Consider the following 20,994-nt stretch of genomic DNA (forward strand, 5'->3'; position numbering starts at 1 on the left):
TGCTTGAAAAGCTTTGAGTGTTTTGCTTCGTCATCCATGGCCATTAAATGCCTCACTGATGCTTCAGGGTTTTTTTTTTAACACGGTTCTAAGCAGAGAGGCCACCCAAAGTTGGAGTTTAATATGCTTTGTTGGACCTTGACAGATGCTATCTAGTCTCGTTAGTGGAAAAGTGAAAGGACAAACAAAGAAAAACAAAACACTTGAGTCATTTGCAACTCTTATTTTTATTCCAGAATCAAGTCAGACCACCACAACACGTCTTGTTTGTTTCAACTCTGCCATTTTCGGGGTTGATACAACAGTAGAAAAGAAAAAGATAAAAACAAACTCATATAAATACAAAAAAAACTGCCTGATTTCTATCAAGATGTTTTAGGGCCACACTGTAAAGAAAATGTTTGTTACGGGGAAAAAAAATGCAAACCTATCCAAAGACCTGTTTTTACTCGAGAGTGTGTTTGATTAATTTCTGAAACACACTAGAGTGGAACACAACTTTTGGGATGTGACTTTAAATGCACCGCAGACACACAATGTGGTGTATGATTTTCCTCTCATGAAAATTCGTTCTCATAAAATGAAAAATGTTTTTTTTTTTAAATTAGGACTTGCCCAGAATACTTGTTTTCTTGTAACAATATGTCAACGTTCTTGTAACATTACACATTTTTCACGCAAAAAAATTGAATACAAATACAGCTTTGTTCTCGTAATACATATTCAGTTTTTTTTCCGTCTAAAAGTATCTTTTATTCATTTAATGTTTTGACTTTTTGGAGTTGTAAATATACAACTTGTTTCTTGGAGCAACTTGATTTGTGTAACTTATAGCTATTTTTACGCACTTTGACTTTAACAAATGGTCATAGAATTACAACTTTGTTTTTCCATTTCTACTTTTTTTTTTCCTTTGCAGAGTGGCCCTAATGTACTCCGTTGTAGATTCCTGCCTCAGAGTCAAACAAAAACAGCATCTTCTTCCTCTTCTGTCCTTCCTCCTTCTGCAGCGGGATACGATTGACTTTCAATTTTCTGTGGAATATTAGGAGGCTAATGTTTACGTGGTTGCATGAGAATGATCCATTGGGAAGTTGATGTTGGTAAGGAAAGTTGAGCCAGAGAGTTGACAGGGTTTCTTCTTTTGTACTATATGGGGTCACATATACACATCTTAGAATTGTTTTCTTAAGTCATTTTCAAGGTGACCTCCGGTAAAACATTAACAAGTGCGAAGAAATTCTTCTTCTTTTTTTTTAAACAATACCATGGTGTTCCTTTTGCTACGTTTGACAAATTCCCATCGTTTTATTACATCACATGGATGGGGGGTCACCATGGAGATGAATTGAAAAGAATCATGGATCACGTCACCAGAATTTATGTGGCCCATAAATCTCGGATCAACAAGTACCTTTATTAATCATTGGCCCCCCCTCAAAAAACAAGCTACACAACATCATTCACATAGCTACATGACGTCGAGTGTATTTACAATGGATACATGGAAAGCCAATTAGGATGAACGTATACGTCATTTTAGACCAGGTAGTTTACTTTTATTTTTAACAGATGAATTAGTTCACCAACTACCAAGAGCACCAGTACAGAATCTCTAGCATATTTAACTGTTGAGAAGAAAGGCTGAGACTGGTTGTGCTTTGGTTGTTTTATCATTTCAAAATAAAATCAAATGAAAAACGACTCATTGAAATTCTTTGTCGTTGCCCAAATCCCCAATTTTGTTTCCATTTGAGCAACCAAATTCTAGCATAGCGGCAGGTAAGGCATGTACAGTATAGTCAGCGTTTTTTTTTTTTAGTTTTTAATGACTCATGGTCGTTCGAGTCAGCTCTACCCACGCTCACACACATGAACACACACTCTGGCTCTGGAGGCACACATGAAGTCCTCCTTGGACGGGCGAGGGAGGGAGGTGAGGGGTTTTAACTGAGGGAGGTGATGTTGGAACGGCCACCAGGGGGCACCATTGCACGACGACCGGCAGGCCTGATGGGGGCGTCATCAGGAGTAGGGGGGCCTGGATGCACAGAGAGGAAGTCCGAGTAAGGAGGTTTCTCTTCAAAGAAGTCACTGGACACTGTACTGTACAGAAGTTGTCTCAAAACATGTTGATGTCGATTGACATTATCGTAGAAGCATTCACGTAGCAATTTGTGTCATGTTGTATTTTTGTAGTGGTGTGTGCAACTATGTAAACGAAGAACACACCCAGTCTGGTGAATAAGGCCCGCGTGCAGCCCGCCATGAAATTCCTTCCCTAAGGAGATCATCTTTTTATTTATTTTACCCTGAGATGCTCAATTATGCTTGTTAAGACAGGTAGCACCACCAGAGACTGAGCCCCATTCTGCATGATTCTACTCTATGTTGAGTATATAAAAGATTAGGTACACATGCACAATGAAATTTAGCTCAAAGAGCTGTAGGGGGAAAAAAATGTCATTACAAGGAAAAAAAAAATACTCCAGCGCACTCATGGGTGCACGTGGAACACATGTTGGCGAAGAATAATTTAGACTCGGCTTCGGCTTTCATGAGTACGGAAGCTTGAAGCTGCCGGTGCGGAGTAAAAATATTTCGATTGGTAAATAAATTCAACGTACTTCAGATCATGTATTTAAATATGTACTCGCGAGTACATTCGAACATAGTTTGAACATGCTTGGAGGCTAAATGCTACAACCGTAGCATTTTCCCATAACGCTACGAGGTATTGATTTGCGCGAGTCAACAAAGCTGTTTGTTTAGCATTTGTCCTACATTATACCAGGACGTTCACAAATTAAATACGTAAACATTGTTCATTTGTAATTTTATGTTTTTTTTATGTGTGCAGTGCATGATTTACGTACCCCCATAATGTCACGGGCTATTGAATTCCGCATGTGCATGCCTCTTTGTTGTCAGAGGCATGATGGGAAAAAACCCAAACATGTCTCAATTAAACCAATACCAATGCATCTGAAAATTGAATAAGCAAACATTGTTGATTCAGAATTTTATGGTTTGATTATGGCTGCAGCGTTGAGTTATGCAATTTTTTTCTACAAGGCATGCGCTCGTCGATGCCCCACGGCATTATGGGGAAAATGCTACATTTGGAGTATTTAGCCTACATGTACGTTTGAACGTATTTGTCCGGTCAAAATATTTTTACTCCGCACTGGCAGCTCCACGCTTCCGTAAATGAGGGGTGGATATGAAGAAGGAAGTGAGGGTGTTATGCTCACCGCATGGCGCAGGGTTACCTGCTAGACTAAATCCAGACTGGTGCAGGTTCCTGACGGGCTGCTTGGTGGGCGACGTGCGCGCCGAGGCGGACGGGGTGCCGCCACGCGACATGGAGAATTCCGACACGGGGCCGTCGTACATTCCCCGGGGCACTGCCCTCAGGACGGCCAGCTGCACACAACCAGATACAAAGTTGAGATAGGACCAATAATGAAAGATAACAAGAGGCAGAACAGCTTTGCATGGTATATTCAGCTAGTTGGACACTTTTAGTGCAAATAAAATTGAGTTGATGGGAATGGAATTGGAAATGATTGTCCAAACTTCAGCACATTTTTGTACCTGCTTCCTGGCTTTGACACGTTTGTAGGCGTAGTCGGGGAACGGCGTGCAGGGGATGAAGCGGCCGATGCCCGAGGTCACGTGGAGGTTTCCGTCCTCCAGGATGATCTTCCCCTGACAGATGACCACTTGAGGGGCGCCACGCAGCTCCATGCCCTCGAAGATGTTGTACTCGGCGGCCTGGAATGAAGTGGAAGCGCAAGAGAAGACGGATAAAATAACAACACGGATTAAATTGAATTGGGATTTCCCCACTTTCAATACTGGACTCGTTTTCATGTTTCGAGTCGGCGATGTAGTCAACTCCCTCATTCCACTGGTGCTCCTTCCTGGCCTCCAAATTGACGCCAGAACAGAGCAGAACTCCCAGTGGCTGAATGCCAAAGGTGATGTCATGACAAATGCGTGTGTGCGTGTGTGTGTGTGAGTGCGCAGACGCATATGCGATATTAACATGATGATAAACAAAGCCGCTCCTGCTTGGCAAGATGTCAAAATATCCATTAGGTTTGATTTATCGTGGCTGGGAACCGCTCTGAATTCCCTTTTTGTGTTCGTGAGCACGGTCAGGCTGTGGGAAATGAACATGTGACATCATTACATAAGAACCCAAAGAGGATGTCATCCACATTAGGAGATTTGCAGATTATTTGCGATGCCAAAGAGTGAGCTGTTTGAGTCCCCGTCTGCTGACTGAAACTCGAGTCTTTTGTTTGACCGCTTTGGTATGGTCTAGGAGGGAGAAAATCTGACAATCAGCTCTCATGACGCATTTCAACGGAAACAACAACCGCAATATTTTGTTAAGTGACAGCGACAATCAAGACCCTGTTGAGGTTTATGGGGGGGGGGGGGTTATGCATTGGATATAATTTACCGGAATTTCCCATGTGAACAATCTACTGGCACATCTACTGGATTCTCCATCCATGTTTTCTCAAGTTCTATCTGGAAGTCCAAAGGCCTGGTTATCCTCAGCCACTTTTGTTGATCGTGCGCAAACACTTACAGCGCTTATTGTTGAAAACAATACAAGCAGTGTCGTGTAATTGATGCTTGGAAACGCCACTTCATGGTTGTTATCGTTACCTAAATGTTTTTCTTTTGATTCCGTGAATATGGATGTACTTTGTGAGTCAGATGAAGATCCTCTGAGACCTCATTTCCGTTCCGAGGAACACAGCGCTCCCTGGACACTGGTCAAAAATGTGTTTTCTCGCCTTTGCTACTCACAAGAACACATGTTGTCTCTTTATTATACTTCCATGTTGAATTGCTTACTCTTTCGTACATCTACTTCATTTAGTTTTACGCGGTGGAGAGGTTCAAAATGATTGGCGGTTCCCTACGCACCGAGTTATGTTTCTTGGCCGTGATGGTTCGGATGGCGTCGGTGTCCCAGATGACCAGGTCGGCATCGGAGCCCACGGCGATCCGACCCTTGCGTGGGTACAGGTTGAGGATCTTGGCCGCGTTGGTGCTGGTAACCGCCACAAACATGTTCTCGTCCATCTTGCCTGTCGTCTAAAATACATGTCGGATAGTCAAAGGTAAAAGATGAATTGATGGACGTGCATTTCACAAACGTTTGTTGTATTTCTTGTATTTTTATTTCCTCAAGTAAGGTGAACTAGGGATGTCTGAAATATATTTGATTGCTTTAGTACAAATGAAATTCTACTCTACCTTGTAGTCTGTGTTTTTGTTGACTTTGATTCGAATTCAATTTCATGTTATGTTTTTCGGTGTCCCTTATTCATGTGTTGTCTACTCATGAGGTTTTTTTGTTCACACCTGGTCTCGTCAGCCCTATTCCTTGGGTAAAACAATCAGCACCCAGCTGCCATCCATGTCTTGTACCAGGTGTGCCTCGTTGTCTCGTCAATTGGGTGAGTATTTAGTTTCCAACTTTCTTCGGCCTGCGTCAGTTTGTTGTTGTCGTCGTCATCTGTTATGTAGCATTTGTTGCCATGTTTTCCTCCATAGGCTAAAACGTTGGTGTTTCATCTGTGCTGCTTTATTTTATTATTTTTGGACTCAATTAATTAATTGCTGATGGGGGTTTTTTTCTGCCTTTTTTTTTGGTGTGTGTTAAAACATTTGAGTACACTTGTCTCCTTCACATGTCATGGCCCAAGAACACAAACGTTTGCCCATCCTTAAATGACGGCGTCCATAATAATCCCCAAAAACCGCGGAAGATACAAAAGTAAAGATGTGAGGGTGTCTGACCACAGCTTTGTCCCAAATGAGGGTCATCCTCTCCTCCACCCCGTTGACCCCCTCCGGGATCTGAGTGAAGTCGTCCTTTCCGATGGCCTTTTGAGCCACGCTGAACGTACAATGAGCGCTGCCGCTCACACTCAGGTCTCCACTGGAGGACACACAAACACACACTGTGACACAACCGCACTATGTGTCTGCAATACGCAAGTGACATTCCCACCCACAAAAAAAGCAGAGAGCAAAGGCTGTTTTTGAGCTGAAACCATTTCCTGTTTCCACATGACAGGCTAACTCACTTGCGAGGTGGTCTGTTGTATAACTATCGAAAATAACTCAATCCTAGCATGATGTCAGGAGGCTACTCGCGCAAGCAATTGAAGCCCGCACGCGAGCACGTATGAGTTATGGCTATTTTGCACTCAATTAAAATTTCAATGAGGTTTTATTTAAGCATGAAAGCACAACGAGGCCGAGAGGCATTGTTTTCATCCGTGTTTGTTGCACAACCCATTTCCACTCATGCAAATGGCATTCGGTTCCTAATGTTCATTCATTCATTCTTCGAAACTTAGAACGTATCGTGATGGCCAACAATCAAAACTCACAAATAAAAATCTGATTGTTTACACTTGTGATGGAGGAATTTATTTTCTCTTATCATTCTTCGAGTCACGATGAAAGCGCTACCCCTCATGAAAATGCAAATGGTATAGTCCTGTTTGCTTCATCCTGGTTTTATCCCAGTGTCCTTTGCCAAGAAACACATAGTAACAACTTTTTTTTACTTTTACAAGGGGAGTTTGTTCGTTTGTTTTGCAGTTTGAGCGATGGTCATCAACTTTAAAGTCCCTCACGCGACAGGAACCAGAAAGTAGCCTTGTCACAAAAAAAAAAAAAACGAGAACTAGCATTTTTTTCAAACATCTGTTTATATTTGCTCTCCCCAAAATGAAATATAGTAGAGCCCCATCTATCTGTTACTGGCATCATACGTCATAAACCAGAAAGTCGACTGCTAACAGACAACTGTAACAAATCTCTTTTGTTCCAGGAATTTGCTGTTATTTCAATCCCGATAGAAGCGTTCCACCCCGCCCCAAATTGCAAATGGCGCAATCCCATTCCGCTAAATATGTCATTTTTCCGAACCTAAATGTAGTGTGTTAACTCAGATGACTGAGCAAACAAATTTACAATTTCACCCACGATGGAAGCCTCTACCCTGGCCTCAGAATTTTAAAAAAAATGGTACAGTCCTATCATCGTATGTCATAATTTGTGTCCCATACATTATGATTTGTGATTGCGATCTGCTTGGTCTACAATAATGTCAGTCATTGTTCGACGTCGGCCGCCTCGTTGTTGTCGGAGAGCACACAATTGATTGCCTGAACAGGCACGTGCCATCTTTTGAAAAATTGTCATTGCAGAAATATATGCAGAAGTGTTTCGAAAGCCGTACCTGGACAGAAGCGTGTTTAGGTAGTCTGGAGTAGTGGGGTCAGGACTGAGAGGTGGCGATGTTACAAAAGAAGCCGCCTTGGCCCAGTTCTTGCTCCAGTAATGCGTACCGTCCGTGCCCAGGCTGGCCGTGATTGGCTCACCAAACACGACGTTTCCTAAGCAGCAACTCTTGTTTAGAAAACACAAACCAAATCGGCGAGGAGCAGCTTTACCTTTTTTGCGGGCCTGCGAGATGATGTCGGCGGCACTCTTGCTCATGACGCGGGTCACATAGAGGGGACAGTTGGTTTGGCTGGCGATGGTGATGGCTCGAAACACGGCCTCCGCCTCCAGCTAACGGAAGTCCCCCGCAAAAAAAAAAAATGAAAAACACAGTTGAATATGGTTTTCACGGTTTCTCTCATAAATGCTGGCACAGCATATATCGTTTGGGGCTGTTTTCAATAAATACTTTCCAACCAAAAGTGTGAGCGTTGAACGTTCAGGCCAGAAACGGTAGCGGTTCAGTTACAATCACTTCCATCGCATTTGCCCCGACAGACAATCTACCATTCGTACTCACATTCACAGCATTTGGAGATTTGAACCTCAAACATCAGAACCGAGATGCAGATGTCCACGATTAACCTTTTCAGGGACAGCGGTTGCTCCAGAGGATAGCTTATCATGTTTTCAGGTTATAAATGCCAACACATGGATTTGTAGTACTCTAGTTATCTTTTTTGATGTGTTCCAACCTCTTCTGGCCGACTCAGCACGTGCCCCTCCGGTCCAGTGATTCCCATCTGCAGCATACGGGCCTGCTCCTGTTGGACCGACACATGTTTGTGGAGCTGATGTGCTGATGTGTGCATCATTCACCATTTTTTTTCCTGTTTAACATTCTTCACTGTCTTAAGTTGAAGAGATGTTTGTAATTTTCAAATAAGAAAAAGGGGATTATTTATAATGTAGTGTTACCACAACTCTAAATGTTTTCGCACTGTTTTGTTTGTTTGTTTCTGAGGGACCGCAGGAGTGTGCTTGCGAGTGATTGACACCTCAAAAGTTACGCCTTGGGTCTCTATTTGGTTGTTTTTCTACAGCTGTGGTGGTTTATCAAATCAAAGCTGATTTTTTTTGGGGGGGGGGGGGGTGGGTTGAAAGAAAATAGCAGATTATCCGAGTTGGACACTCTTTTAAAGATAATTAAAGCCATGAGAACATGCTTAGAAGAACACACGTTTATAGTTATTTCCTTATACCTCTGCAATGATCTCTCCATTTTCCGCATGGACCTGAGCAATGCCCCCCCTTTCCGCCAAGAAGGTAAACACCTCATAGAGCTACAGCCACAGGAAAGAAAGACACAAAACAACAAATCACAATCACAAAATGTTGCCTGATCGTAAATCACATTCTGCCCTTGATCCGAGGCCGAACACGCTGCAATCATTGCGCGTGATGTCCCAAAATATCTCGTGCGCTTTAAGTAATTGTGACTGACAGTTCTCAAGCCAGATGCATGACACTTGTTGGAAACGGGAAACCGACAGTTCGCCTTCACACACACACACACACACACACACACACACACACACACACACACACACACACACACACACACACACACACACACACACTCCTGATCTTATAATGTGCGCTACGAACCTCGCTGTTGCTCATCTGGTAGTAGTCCTTGTAAGCCATGTACACCTGGAAGGAGTTTACTCCTGTAAAAATGAAAAGTAGAGACAGAAACAAAGAAGGATGTAGCATCTTGTGTAGCTGTAAGTCGGATCAGATGGTATATAGCGGACGGAACGGTGCGGCATTGATTCAGTTTTGAATTTGATCTAAATTTTGAGGACAAAAACTATGTGCTTTGCAGTTTGGGGGAACTTTTTAAATGCTAATCCCTTTCTAAGGGTACCCGTCGATGAAGTCTCCCATGATACCTTTGTCCTTCATCAAGTTGTCCACCTCCTGCTTGACGCTGTCGTTCCAGTGGGTGATGTCCACATGGAGAGAGTAGTCGCAGCATGCCTTCTCGTCAGCCCACTGCCTCCACTGGTCATAGGCCTCCAGCAGGCTGCTGCCCGCCTCTGGGATCACATGATCCACTGTATGGGGGCACAGTGGAGGCACGGCATAGTCACCACGGGGGTTAAACCAAGATATGTGTGCCGGTGGCACACATTTTGCAGGATCAGCTGTCAGTGTGCATTTCGACCGTGATCTACCCGTGGCGATCAATCATTGGCACGTGTCACATTTTGTTTTGTCACAGCGTGAGCGTGTCGTCGTAACACAGTGCCATCGGTGGCTATATATATATATATATATATATATATATATATACCTGTATATATATTCACAATGACATCTTCTGTCATGGGGAAAAGAAAAACTGTTCGCATTACCCACCCAGAGAGTCAACGTTTGCACTTACTCTCCGGGCTGTCTGAAATATAATCTGCCACAAATGAATGGGCTGCGTTGAACAGCGGTTAACAGGGGGCATGTCTGTGCGTCTCATGTCTCTGCCAACTTTCATCGAAGTTCATGGAATGAATACGACGCGACTATCTCATCACAGCTGTTGCTTGTGACGGACACACAGTAGACGTGTTTTTGCAAGCAGACACACACAGTTTGTTATCCGACTCCCCCACCCCTACTAAACCCTTTGTATAGACTTGCCTTGGACAGTTGCCCTTAGGACACTCTTTTTGCCTATCTGTACTTTTTAACTCTGAGTATAACCGAGAGTCCCATTTTTACCGATCATGGTCGTGCCCCCGGCAAGAGCTGCCTTGGACCCCTGAGCAAAGTCGTCCACGGTGGTGGTCCCAAGGTACGGCATCTGGAGGTGGGTGTGAATGTCAATGCCACCGGGGATCACCATTTTGCCGTTGGCTTCGATGGTCTTCACCCCGCCGGGCACGATCAGGTTGTCGCCGATCTGCCTGTAGACGATGAGCGGGTGTTAACCGTTGTTTAGGGTGAGGAGTGGGAAGTGTTAACACATGAGCAGGTGTTGACCAGAATCGGTTACATTAGCTGATGTAAAAGCTAGGATATGGAGATGTTAACAAGTTAGCGTCACGAAGTGCTAACCAGTTCGGGTTCGGAGGACTATAGCATTGTGTGTGCGGTGCCTGTGAGAGTTTGCCAGCAGCTCAATAGCCAAGCACTCATTTGGTTGTTTATTATGCAACAGAGGGCTTCCTGTGAGAGCCTCCCTCAGTGGGGGAATAAGAACAAGGAGTGAAACAAAAGGCCAAAATTACGACCGAATGGGATAAAGGTTGACGTTATCGAGAGAACGACTATAGTTGAAAAGATGAAGGCCGAGTTACACATCAAAAGTCTTGAACGGTGAGAATACTGTACAAGTGAATCAACTTTTTCCTTGACTCAAGCCTGAAATATTCTCTTGCGTTCCCCCCACTTTCCAAAGATCTAACACATGGGGCTCTTCACTCACCCCCCCCCCCTCTTGAATTGAATTCGCCCTGGAATATCTTAGTAAAGGATTTGCACACGTTTAAGAGCTGCAGAGGCTGAGGGATGAAAGTCAAAGGGAGGGATAAAGAGGGGCGGTCTCACTTGATGAGGCCATCCTCCATGTAGATGTCTGCATGGAAGGACTGGTCGTCATTGACAATCCGGCCGCCTTTGATCAGGAGTCGGTCGCTCTGCGGGGAGGGAAAAAAAACAAAAAACAATGGGATAAGGAAATGTGCGCTTCATATATGCTGAAGAGATGCAGCTGTAAAAGGAATCCAGGTCACCTATAGTGAGATCACATTGGGGACAAGCAAAAAAGAATATGCCAGCATATAACTTTGCATCACGTCATGTAGCCCGATTTGAGCGTTGCCATGACGCCACACAGTCAGATAAATCAAAGTCTGCTTCTGCCGCCGTGTTGTGGACAGACTCCGGCGTGCAGTTGCTGTGGCAACGGGTTCACCGCAGGGAGGGAGGGCGGCTAGCGAGGGGGACTGGCGCTTCCTTTTGTTGGAGAGAACCGATGGCGGTTGTTACCGAGGGAATGAAATTCGAGCGTCATAATAAACAAGTCAACCACAGCTTAGAAAATGTAATGCGCCGGTATTTATTTGAAGCAGCTTTTGCTCGGTGGTGTGATGAAAAATGTAAACAATCGTAAATTATGTTTCCGGATATTCTGACAGAGCTGTAAATTTCACACACAGTATTGCGACTTGGTTAATACTGGCTAATGACTGATTGCATCATTGAGCATGCTTGCGGATTGGGGACTCTTTGATCAAATCAGAGGATGGTGAAATTAATTATAAACAAATATTGGTTGCATCATGGTTACATGACAGCCAGAATATTTGTCAGGGAAATATCGGAAAAATCGGTCAGGGAATGTCTGAATGTCCTATGTTGTAATTTGGTCGGGCCCCGGTCGATTGAAAGTTAGTTGATTCAATTGTTGAAGCGCTGTAGTTGGTCCCTCCCAGGATAGAGGGGGAAAAAAATGTAGACTCTTGTTTGTATTCCAAGACCTACAATCAATCTGCTGAGTCTTTGTGTGCGAAAGTGATGGTGAGTGTAAAAGAGAGCTCCGAGAGCCTTTGCAGGCGACCACACCTTGCAAGCATTACATTATTAGATTGGAGCACTCGGTCATAGCTGGAACGCAACACGCTTACACATCAGTGCTGCCCTAAAACTGTCGCTCATTTCGCACCACACACCATCTCCTCCCTCCGCGCTACAACCATCACTCAAGTCTACCACCCTGCACCACATACTGACAATGCATTTATTTTTCAAGATTTGATGTCCCGGAAAGCAAAATGTTTGTGGCCAGGATAGCGCCGACAAAGTTTGCGGTTTCTTTGAGTCCCTATTCACTGCAAATAGTGAACAAAACCCAAAACCCAACCCTAAAAATGCTCAGAATTGCCTGTATCGATTGATTAAACCACAGGGCTGCCAAAAACGATGACCACCCAAAACAGTACTACAATACTGGACTACGTGACATACAAAATGACATTTTTATTCATAATACAACTGAAACATACCAAGCATGTAATATTTTTATGTACAACAGGAACAACACGTCCCATTATTTATTTGTTTATTACTTTTGATGGATTTGATTTGAAGTTCCCGATCCTTCTTTGCAATTGATTGATAGACGCTCCACCACTGTCAAATGTGAAGCTTTATTTTGATGAAGAGCACCGAGCACATATTCGCGTCCATCTTAACCCTGAAATATGACGACATATTTTTTGAACAATGCCAGATAACTTGCCATGTTTGCAATTGATATTGAAAATTCTTGACCAAATACCATTCATGAATTTGAGTTCATCGCACGACATTTTAGTAGTTGAGGTCATAAACCCTCCGATCAGTTTAGCCTTTTTTTTTCCCGCATGACTCCATGACCCAAAAAAGTATTTGTCAATAAGTAATAAGATCCAGTCTCAGACTGAATAATCCTCTTTGGATTTTTCAATCGAGGTCTAGCTCTCTTGACTTTTAGACTTGTGCTGAGGCAAAATCTTTAAAGGCCATTTGGCAGCCGTACTCATGACAGGATGCTAACTCCCGTTTAAAAGTCGCGGCCCAAAGTGAGTGAAAGACGAATTGCATGTATGAAGAAAAGAGGGAGTCGAATAGGAACGGCGAACATTCGTCTGGCGTGATGTCTTTGATCCTGATCTGCTCCGACCTTCCGGGGTCACGTCCTACTTTGCCACTCCCAGTGACTGCATCCTCTTTTACGAGTGAGAAAAAAAAAATCATAAATCCCAATCCGATAATATAGACATTGTTGTTATAGCTGTAATGAAATACATCACTCACATAGAATGTTAATATGAGCTTTTAGTGCTTCGTTCAAGGTTTGTCGCAAATGCCACTTAACTAAAAAAACATTTAGTTGACCTGCGTAAATGATGAATGATGGAAAGTCTATTCACATGTACTCATTTTTTGGAAAGATTTATAGGACATAAATGGTGAAATGTACTCCCATGTTAGGAATGACTGTCCCACGTCCCCTCTCTGTGTTGAGGATTTATTTTTTTCTTCTTCGTTGTCACAGATTTGATCAGCAGGCAACAAAACCGAAGCATTTCGGGAGGATTAGCACGAACATCACGCAAGGCCATCAGCTGCCTTTTAAGTTGTTTTACATGACAGTGACCAAATATAAACAGGAAGCTGTTTCTTTGGCATTTTAAAAGCGAATCTCACCTTTCAGAAACGTTGTAGTACGCATGCCAGGTCAGTAGTTAGTGATGTAATTACTTTTGCACCAGCTGTGCACCCTGCCTTTGGCCCAAAGTCAGCTGGGAAAGGCTCCAGCACGCCCACAACCGTAATGGCGATCACGGTACAGAAAACGGATAAATGTTTGCAGCTACCCGCAAGACTGTGACAAAAATAGACCCAATTCTGCCCTTCTGGATAATAATTCCAGACAGATAAGTAGAAGTTAAGTACAAAGTGCAGCTGACAAAAAAATAACAATTCTTTGGTCGTCAAAAAAAAAAAAAAAAAAAAAGTTCCCAAAATAGCACACGTCTCTCTCCACAGGAAACTGCCATTTGGTTGCCAGCTACAAAAAAAGAAAAAACGGATGAGAGGATGCTGTTCTTGTGCTATTTTCCAATGTCCCGAGACTGGAGAGAATTTCAGGCCCTTGTTAGTGCTCATAATTGGAAATAATACAGGTCAACTCCCTCGTTGGACAGGATGTTAATAGGAGCCCGCATTAGGGTGGGTGGCTTTGTATGGGCTGGGAGAGCAACTGGGATCCAATGGGAAGTCTGCATCCACGCTTCTGTTTTCCCCTAGTTGCTATGAGAACAAAATATTTACCATAAAGGCTGCATTTTGTTCACAGCCGAGAATTCAGATACATTGGAATTAATTGCAAGTTAGTGAAGTCCGCTAATAGAAATGCAGCAACACTGAAGGGGAGTGTGTTTTGGAGGCATCTTGAATGCACACCGGTTGCTATGGTGAGTCACATCTGGGCAGGCCACGCTCTGTTTTGTTTGCACACAATCCCACTTTGTGGCAGCGTGCGTGCTGATGGCATGAGCCGGAGCTCGGGTTTAATTTCCTGGCTGGGATTTTTTTCGGGTGGTTATTCCCAATCGGAGACGGCAGAGCGGGAAGGGTCGGGGTTAGCGCAAAAGGTCGGCGGGCTACCGGTTGATAGAGGAATGCTGAGGGGACTGTGAAGGGAGCACGGGAGAGAGGAAGAACCACACCTAGAAATGTGACAGCCGCTTTGTGTGACAGGCTAATGTGAGGAAACAGCTGGAATAGAACAGTATAGAATAAGGGGGGGGGGGGGGTTCCATTCCAGTTTTACAGCAGCAAAACGGATGGTAGCAGAATACATGAAAAGGAATGACAAAAAAGCAATTTTATCTATTAGACAAGGCTATGGCGTAACTAAATGAAGCTCCTCCCCTCAATTCAACATTGTTGTTTTGATGCTGACGGTCCCAAAATAGTTTTTTTTTTTTTTGTATGAGACATGGCTATGAGCCCGTTGTCAGTGGACGTGGGTATTTTTGCATGATCAAGGTGAAACAATTTCACAAAAACAGGCCAGATAAGGACACATGGAGAAAAGAAAACGGTGATTCTTGCTGGATTGAATTTATGTTCCCCATTTGATTAGAAATCATTCTGAGGCTCAAGCCACCGAACACAAAAACAAAGCCTTAGCAACACTGCACATCGTCGCAGCAATGAAAACCGGCCAGCATGACATTCTCACATACGCATACACAAAGGAGAGGTCTGAATCTGGAAGACAAACCAGAGGCGCAGCTGTCTGAACTGGCCTCCATTCAACCTCGGCCGTGCATGCTGTGACACAATCGCTCGCCTTCTAGAAATTCACAATTCGAGACACTCCTTCCCCGATGCTGCTTTATCCCACATCATCCCAAAATGGGCGTGTGCCCCCACCCCCCAACCCCCAACCACCCACCACCACCCTCTCCTCACCATCCGCCTCCCACCTTCCCTGCCTTTCACTCTCTCCTCTGCACCACACAAGCTTTCACCATCAACGGCCATTCTGGAAATCTTAAAATCCCCATTGGAATTATGTTTGATCATTTGAAAAACCTCTTAAAACGGCAACTGATTAGGATTTGGAGTTAGAAGATATAATAGGATAACATGACGGGGGTGGAGGTATGGGGGGGCGATCACACAAAAACGCACCCTCAATAAACCTGTAAAATGCCAAACAAACCAAAGATGTCTGCGGGTTACATGAAAACAAATTAATAACGAAATTATACTTCAGAGGGAAAACCATGAAGTAAATGTTTAGTGATTTCATGGGCGAGTCCCTCAACAAAGACACAGGAGACAGGACACCTTTAAGAAAACGCCTCGTGCATGCCCAGGAAAATGTCATCACTGCAGCATAAGGGTCTGAGTGAAATAATCGTGTGCATAATAATGACATTGTTTGAACAGTAGCGCTGCTGCAAGGTGTAGAGATTTACGGCTGCAGCAGCCAACGCTAATGCGGTGATTTATACCCGCCATCAAAGTTCCCACATTCCCTGGAGCGTCATGAACTACTCACCGTGATCTTCGGGATGTTCTTTTTGCCTTGATAAGACATTCTTCTTTTTTCCTTTTCTTCTTTTGTTTTTTTTAAACCAATGAACACAACACGGGGTGTAAAAAGAAGATGATTATTCACTCTTGGACGGATGCTGTTTGTGGAATGTTCCGGGAATGACAGTGAAGCCCGATGCTCGCACTCACACACTCACACACACACTCGCGCCCAGGCTCGCAAAGTGTTACAGGAGCGTCAATGGTCCAAAGAGCGGACTGAAAACGCCGGCCCCGCCCTCAATTGGAAAGTTGCAGTGGCATAAAGTTACTGCTAGAGGACGCTAGATAGCCCTTCAAATCTCAACGCTTACATTCAGTCGCCACTCAAATTGAATGGAGAAAAACAATATGTAGCAGTATTATGAGAATATGACATTTTGAGACTATTTATCATATCTATCCAGTCATATTTCTATCTTTCATCTTCGCATCTACATGATTTAACCATCGCTCTTTCCATCTATTCACCTATCCACCTATCATAAATCTCATCATCTATCTGTCCATGTATCATCCATCCATCAAAGACATCTATTAATTATTAAAAAGCTTTACTAATTTGAGGAGGTCTACGTTTGCAAAATGGAAGTCATTATCGTTCTTACGAACGTTAATGTACATTCACTATGCAAAAATCAATGTAAAGCGCTGATACACACAAATGTACATCCTTGTTGATTTAAAAGTTGAATGACTAATTATTGAGATGGTGAAGATTGTTTTTTCCATTTCTATGGACGTTTCTGGCCCTGTAAACTGTTACTTTGGAATCTAAATAAAAATTAGACCTTTAGGGGAGTGTGGATTGTGCCCTGAGGGACCCCTATTTTTGAGAGTGTGCATGAATTCATACATTAAGCAATTACAAATGGATTTTAAGTTCAACACAAATGCTGCAAATTACTTTAGTCAAAAACTGGAGTACCTATATATTATCTATATATGTACATACTGTACATCTCATAATAGATGACAAAATGTGACAAAATGCAGCAGAATCATTGTGTTTTACTAATTAATTTTTTCAACTGTCTTTTTTATGTTTTCAAACAAAGGAGGGGTGGAATGATGGAGCAGCTGTCACAGAGCCTCTCCAGCACATGACACACCCACACATTTTCTCTCAACACGCACTCACGCTCACACAAATACACACTTCATTCATACACACTAACATTCAGACGCTCTTAACTTCAGAGTCAGTGACACATCACTGACATTACAAGGTGGCACTTCACCATCCTCAGCATTTTTTTGTGCTTTTCAATTTTGCAGCTCTGCTTTGTCCTCACTATGATGTAACATACATTACAGCAGTCAGTAAATGTTAACAATGGCTGACGACTGGCATTTGTCACAGGAGGTGAAAGTGCTGTACTTAGCAACGTTATGTTTTGTGCATCACTGTTAAGTCCACTTTTATCCACCATGAAGCCAACTTGTCCTGTCATTATCTGTCAACACGTGCAGACTGTATCTATCTGCTGCTGAGTCACCACTTGGTTGCAGTATTGCTATTCAGCTAGCAGCCACACGAAGGCGAGTGTTCCCTTCCAGGTTCGGTTTTCACAAACTTTTTCACCTGCAATTTAGAAATGTGATTTTTCCCAAAACCACAACACATTCAAATACAACATGTATTCGCCATACACTGAGTGTAAGGTAATGATAAACAATACAAAAGATCGACTTTATGAACAGGATCTACCACGAGCCACAACATTAAGTACACTTACACAACGTAATGCTAACAATGTTGCACATGTCATCCATTGAAGAATGTCCAATTGGGAAAAGTGTTTATGTATAAGAAAGATTTGTGGTCAATCTTAACAAAATAAAGACTAAAAAGACTATTCATAGAGTACTTAAGAAATAATGCATAAATGTCCAATAGCGATCACCTTGACATATTACCCAATACTGCAAAGCATACAAAGTCAGTGGTGACAAGGTTCTGTCATGAATTCAAGCTGCTCACCTTCTCATCCTGCCAGTTCAGAAGGGATCCAGACCCTTTGCTGGATCTCATCCCCTCAGAACTAGAGCCGACATCATCCGGACTTGTTGGATATGGGCTGCTGGATGCCCGGAGGCCCCTCTTCTGGCCCACGCTGAGGGCATCGAAGTCTATTGTCTTACTGTCGAAGGCATCACGCACGCTGCAGAACAAGCCGCCGTACTTTTGTCGAACCCCCTGTTCTGTGGAAGCGGGTCGGGCCTGATACACGGTCAAGTCGTCTCTTGCCTTGCCCTTGTGCTCTGCCATGCTGGAAGCCTCCACTGGTGACACATGAGGAGGAGGAGGGTGAAACTGGGGGCAGAGAAAGTGTGTGCGTGCGTGCGTGCGTGCGTGTGTATGTGTGTGTGCGTGTGTGTGTGTGCAGTCAGGAGTAAAGAATATTACAATGCGTTTTCTGTTTGTATGAATCACCATACCTTTTTAAACACTAGTAAAGCAACTGATGAAGTACCTCATTATTGACAGTGGCCTATTTCAAATTAAGCGTATCTTTCGAAATTATATCAGTGGCGTTCCATCAGGGCCAGCAAGGCCTTCTCTGCTGGCCTAAACAGAAAAGTAATTTTTTTAAATTTAATAAATTTACTTAAATTAATAAATAAATTTACTTAAATTTACTTTTCTGAGAATAACATAAATCTAATTTATGTTATTTTATTTTCATAAATATGTAAACAAAATTATTCTCCGTATTCTTTACGTCATATTATTTCCACTTAGTCGAGTGGCTTTCAATGTTATTTTAAATAACATTGAAAGCCACTCGATAAATAACTTATTTATTATGGTAGAGTTTTTATCCAATCATATTTCAGATAGCTTGTGTTGCCAGTTAAACTAAATTTGCTCGGGGCCTTCAGATTAAACAGAGCAGGCCCCTGTGCGCTGTAAATGAACGGGCACAGTCAGCTTGCAATAGCCAATCAGATCACGAGTCTGCGTACTAGGGCCAGCTGGACGTGCGCGTTCGGTGATTGGATTAGCGCCTGCTAGAGGGAGCTGTTGCTGAATTTTGACCCAAAATGGCCGGGGGAGAAGACGTTGATCTGGTTGCAGGACTACTCTCCACACAATTTTCAAGACGGACCTTCCACTGGATTTAAGTTGTTTTACCAAGGCAGCAAGGAAACATCAGAGCACGGCTGGGCACTTACAAGCTACGGTGCGTTTAAAAACGTTTGGGGACACCCGCGTAGATCTGCAGCTCAGTGAACAGGCACTACATTGGTGAGTAAATGAATTTTATTTTACATTTCTTCTTATTTTATTTTATTAGTATTAATGGTAACGAAATAAAATGACAAAGATACAAAAATGTATCAAATAAATCAGCTCACCTGCAATTTATAATGGCGCATTGTAGTCAGCTCCGTGCACTAAAATTTGTTCAATCTCAGCTGCTCAACATTTTCAGTTATTTGCTGTTGTATAGCCTATTCTCAAAATGCAAATGATCTGTTAATTTTATTTTCAAAGAATAGTTTGTTTTGTTATTGTGTGGTTGGTGTCTTGTATGAAACTGCGACATTGCGCAATTTATTGGACAGACATGTTTATGATCACACCGCGTAATTTGGGTGGCATTTTATTTAGTATTTTTTAAATCGTTTTATTTTTGACAATATCTGTAAATTTAGTTTCCTGCTCTTAATTGTGAACGCATACTTGATGGTTTTAAATGCTCCTGAAATTAAGTGCTGCCTGACGAGCCTATATTGTGTTAATGTATGTGACGTTACTGAAGGCCGAAGGTTGAAATGCACGGCCCGCCACTGAATTATATTTATCTATATCTATATGTATAGATATAGACATATACGCACAACACAGACGGGCAGTTAAATGTGCAGCTGCTTTATTCTTGTTGTATGAGGGAACCTACATGCACACTTGCTCGTCGAAGACGGACTTAATTTGCAGACCGCGCATCCTCTCTAACTTAATTCCAGTGGCATCTGGTAGGCCAATGTGGAAGCCCAATCGGATGCAGCCACCCAATCTGTTTATGTCCTGTTGCTTAGCAACACACAATTAGCATTAGACAGATCAGATCGATTGTTTTCCTGGAAGTCGCACTCATAGTTAGCAAATGAATTTACAAGTCAGTGCAACATATGAGGGGATAACTGTAAACGTAAAGGTGGGGTTATCATACACGCAGTCAAAATCAACTCCGGTCGACGTGTGTGTGCGTGCGGGGACATCGTTGGCCCACTTACCCACTTACGAAAGGTCTCTGTTGCCGTAAGGCCTTTTGGTAGCGGCTCCTTGAGGACCACTGGACGTGGATTCGCAACCCGATCACTCCATTACGCACCGTTGCACTTTCAGTACTTGCACTTATCAGCCAGGAGCAGAATGAATCCCTCCGGAGTATTTTTTATTTTTTTTTTACAAACTAACTGGCCTTTTGCATCCATTTTAATATCATGATGCTGTTTGATTAGGTACATTTAATCAGAAAAAAATGGTTAGGTATTATGTTTATTACCTTATCTTTAATCGCCATTTCATGTACATTTCTCACATTTGCTGAATTGTCTCTTCATAATATTAAGTAAGTATTTTCAATCAGGTTCATTTTGACCTGATGTGCACTAAAAAAAAATTTATTATTTTTTTAATAGGTGTCTCTATATGTCTGCCTCTCCAGTCAGCTTTCTCTCATGGCCACCTGCTGACTGAGTGCAGCTCATCTCTTTTGTTGCCATGTCACTCATCGTTCTTGTGGAAGTACTTTGAGCCAATTGGGGCCTTTGGCTGCATGTGAGAGGAAAAAAAAAAAGAGATGACGATATCGAATGACCTAGAGGTGCTGAAAGGACAGTAGCAGTAAAGACTGTCCACTTATGAAAACTCATGTATGTTTTGTTTGGTTACTGTATTGCACTTATTGTTCACTTTATTGGGCAATGGACTCGAATGCAAAAACATCCCTCTGTGCATTACTGTCTTTCTAAAGGCCGACCTTTGGATATGGAGCTTGTATCGGATCGCGGCATTTTTACTTGAATGTAATATGCATCTGGAGGGGAACATCA

At 42.9% G+C, this 20,994-nt stretch overlaps 1 protein-coding gene across 4 annotated transcripts; it reads right to left on the reverse strand.

The window, feature by feature from the left end:
- Window positions 1-208: 208 nt before the first annotated feature.
- Window positions 209-18,206, reverse strand: dpysl3 (dihydropyrimidinase like 3). Of its 4 annotated transcripts, none has more exons than XM_086130865.1 (14): window positions 17,912-18,206; window positions 10,879-10,967; window positions 10,051-10,235; window positions 9,225-9,389; window positions 8,938-8,999; window positions 8,532-8,612; window positions 8,025-8,093; window positions 7,500-7,620; window positions 7,286-7,442; window positions 5,830-5,971; window positions 4,951-5,121; window positions 3,598-3,777; window positions 3,273-3,426; window positions 209-2,041 (listed from the first exon to the last, which is right to left on the reverse strand). In XM_086130865.1, exons 1-14 carry the CDS (start codon window positions 18,197-18,199, stop codon window positions 1,947-1,949), a joined length of 1,959 nt encoding a protein of 652 aa, XP_085986991.1. In that variant the 5' UTR covers window positions 18,200-18,206; the 3' UTR covers window positions 209-1,946. The 4 variants fall into 4 exon arrangements, with proteins under 4 accessions (XP_085986991.1, XP_085986990.1, XP_085986993.1 ...); XM_086130864.1 differs by having other exon boundaries at window positions 3,255-3,426; XM_086130867.1 differs by lacking the exon at window positions 17,912-18,206 and adding an exon at window positions 15,893-16,113.
- Between the last annotated feature and the right edge of the window lie 2,788 nt (window positions 18,207-20,994).

This window comes from Hippocampus guttulatus, chromosome 15, assembly GCF_054856545.1.
Source record: "Hippocampus guttulatus isolate MCC_2025c chromosome 15, RoL_Hgut_1.0, whole genome shotgun sequence".
NCBI lineage: Eukaryota > Metazoa > Chordata > Actinopteri > Syngnathiformes > Syngnathidae > Hippocampus > Hippocampus guttulatus.

Bases quoted from the DNA above. Each gene is read 5' to 3' on its own strand.
- dpysl3 (XM_086130864.1), bottom strand. From the start codon at position 18,199: ATGGCAGAGCACAAGGGCAAGGCAAGAGACGACTTGACCGTGTATCAG. The intron at 10,236-10,878 runs GTGAGACCGCCC...CATCGTCTACAG, and splicing joins ATGGAGGATGGCCTCATCAA to GCAGATCGGCGACAACCTGA. The intron at 3,778-4,950 runs GTGCGTAGGGAA...ACTTCATTCCAG, and splicing joins CGGCCAAGAAACATAACTCG to GCCGCCGAGTACAACATCTT.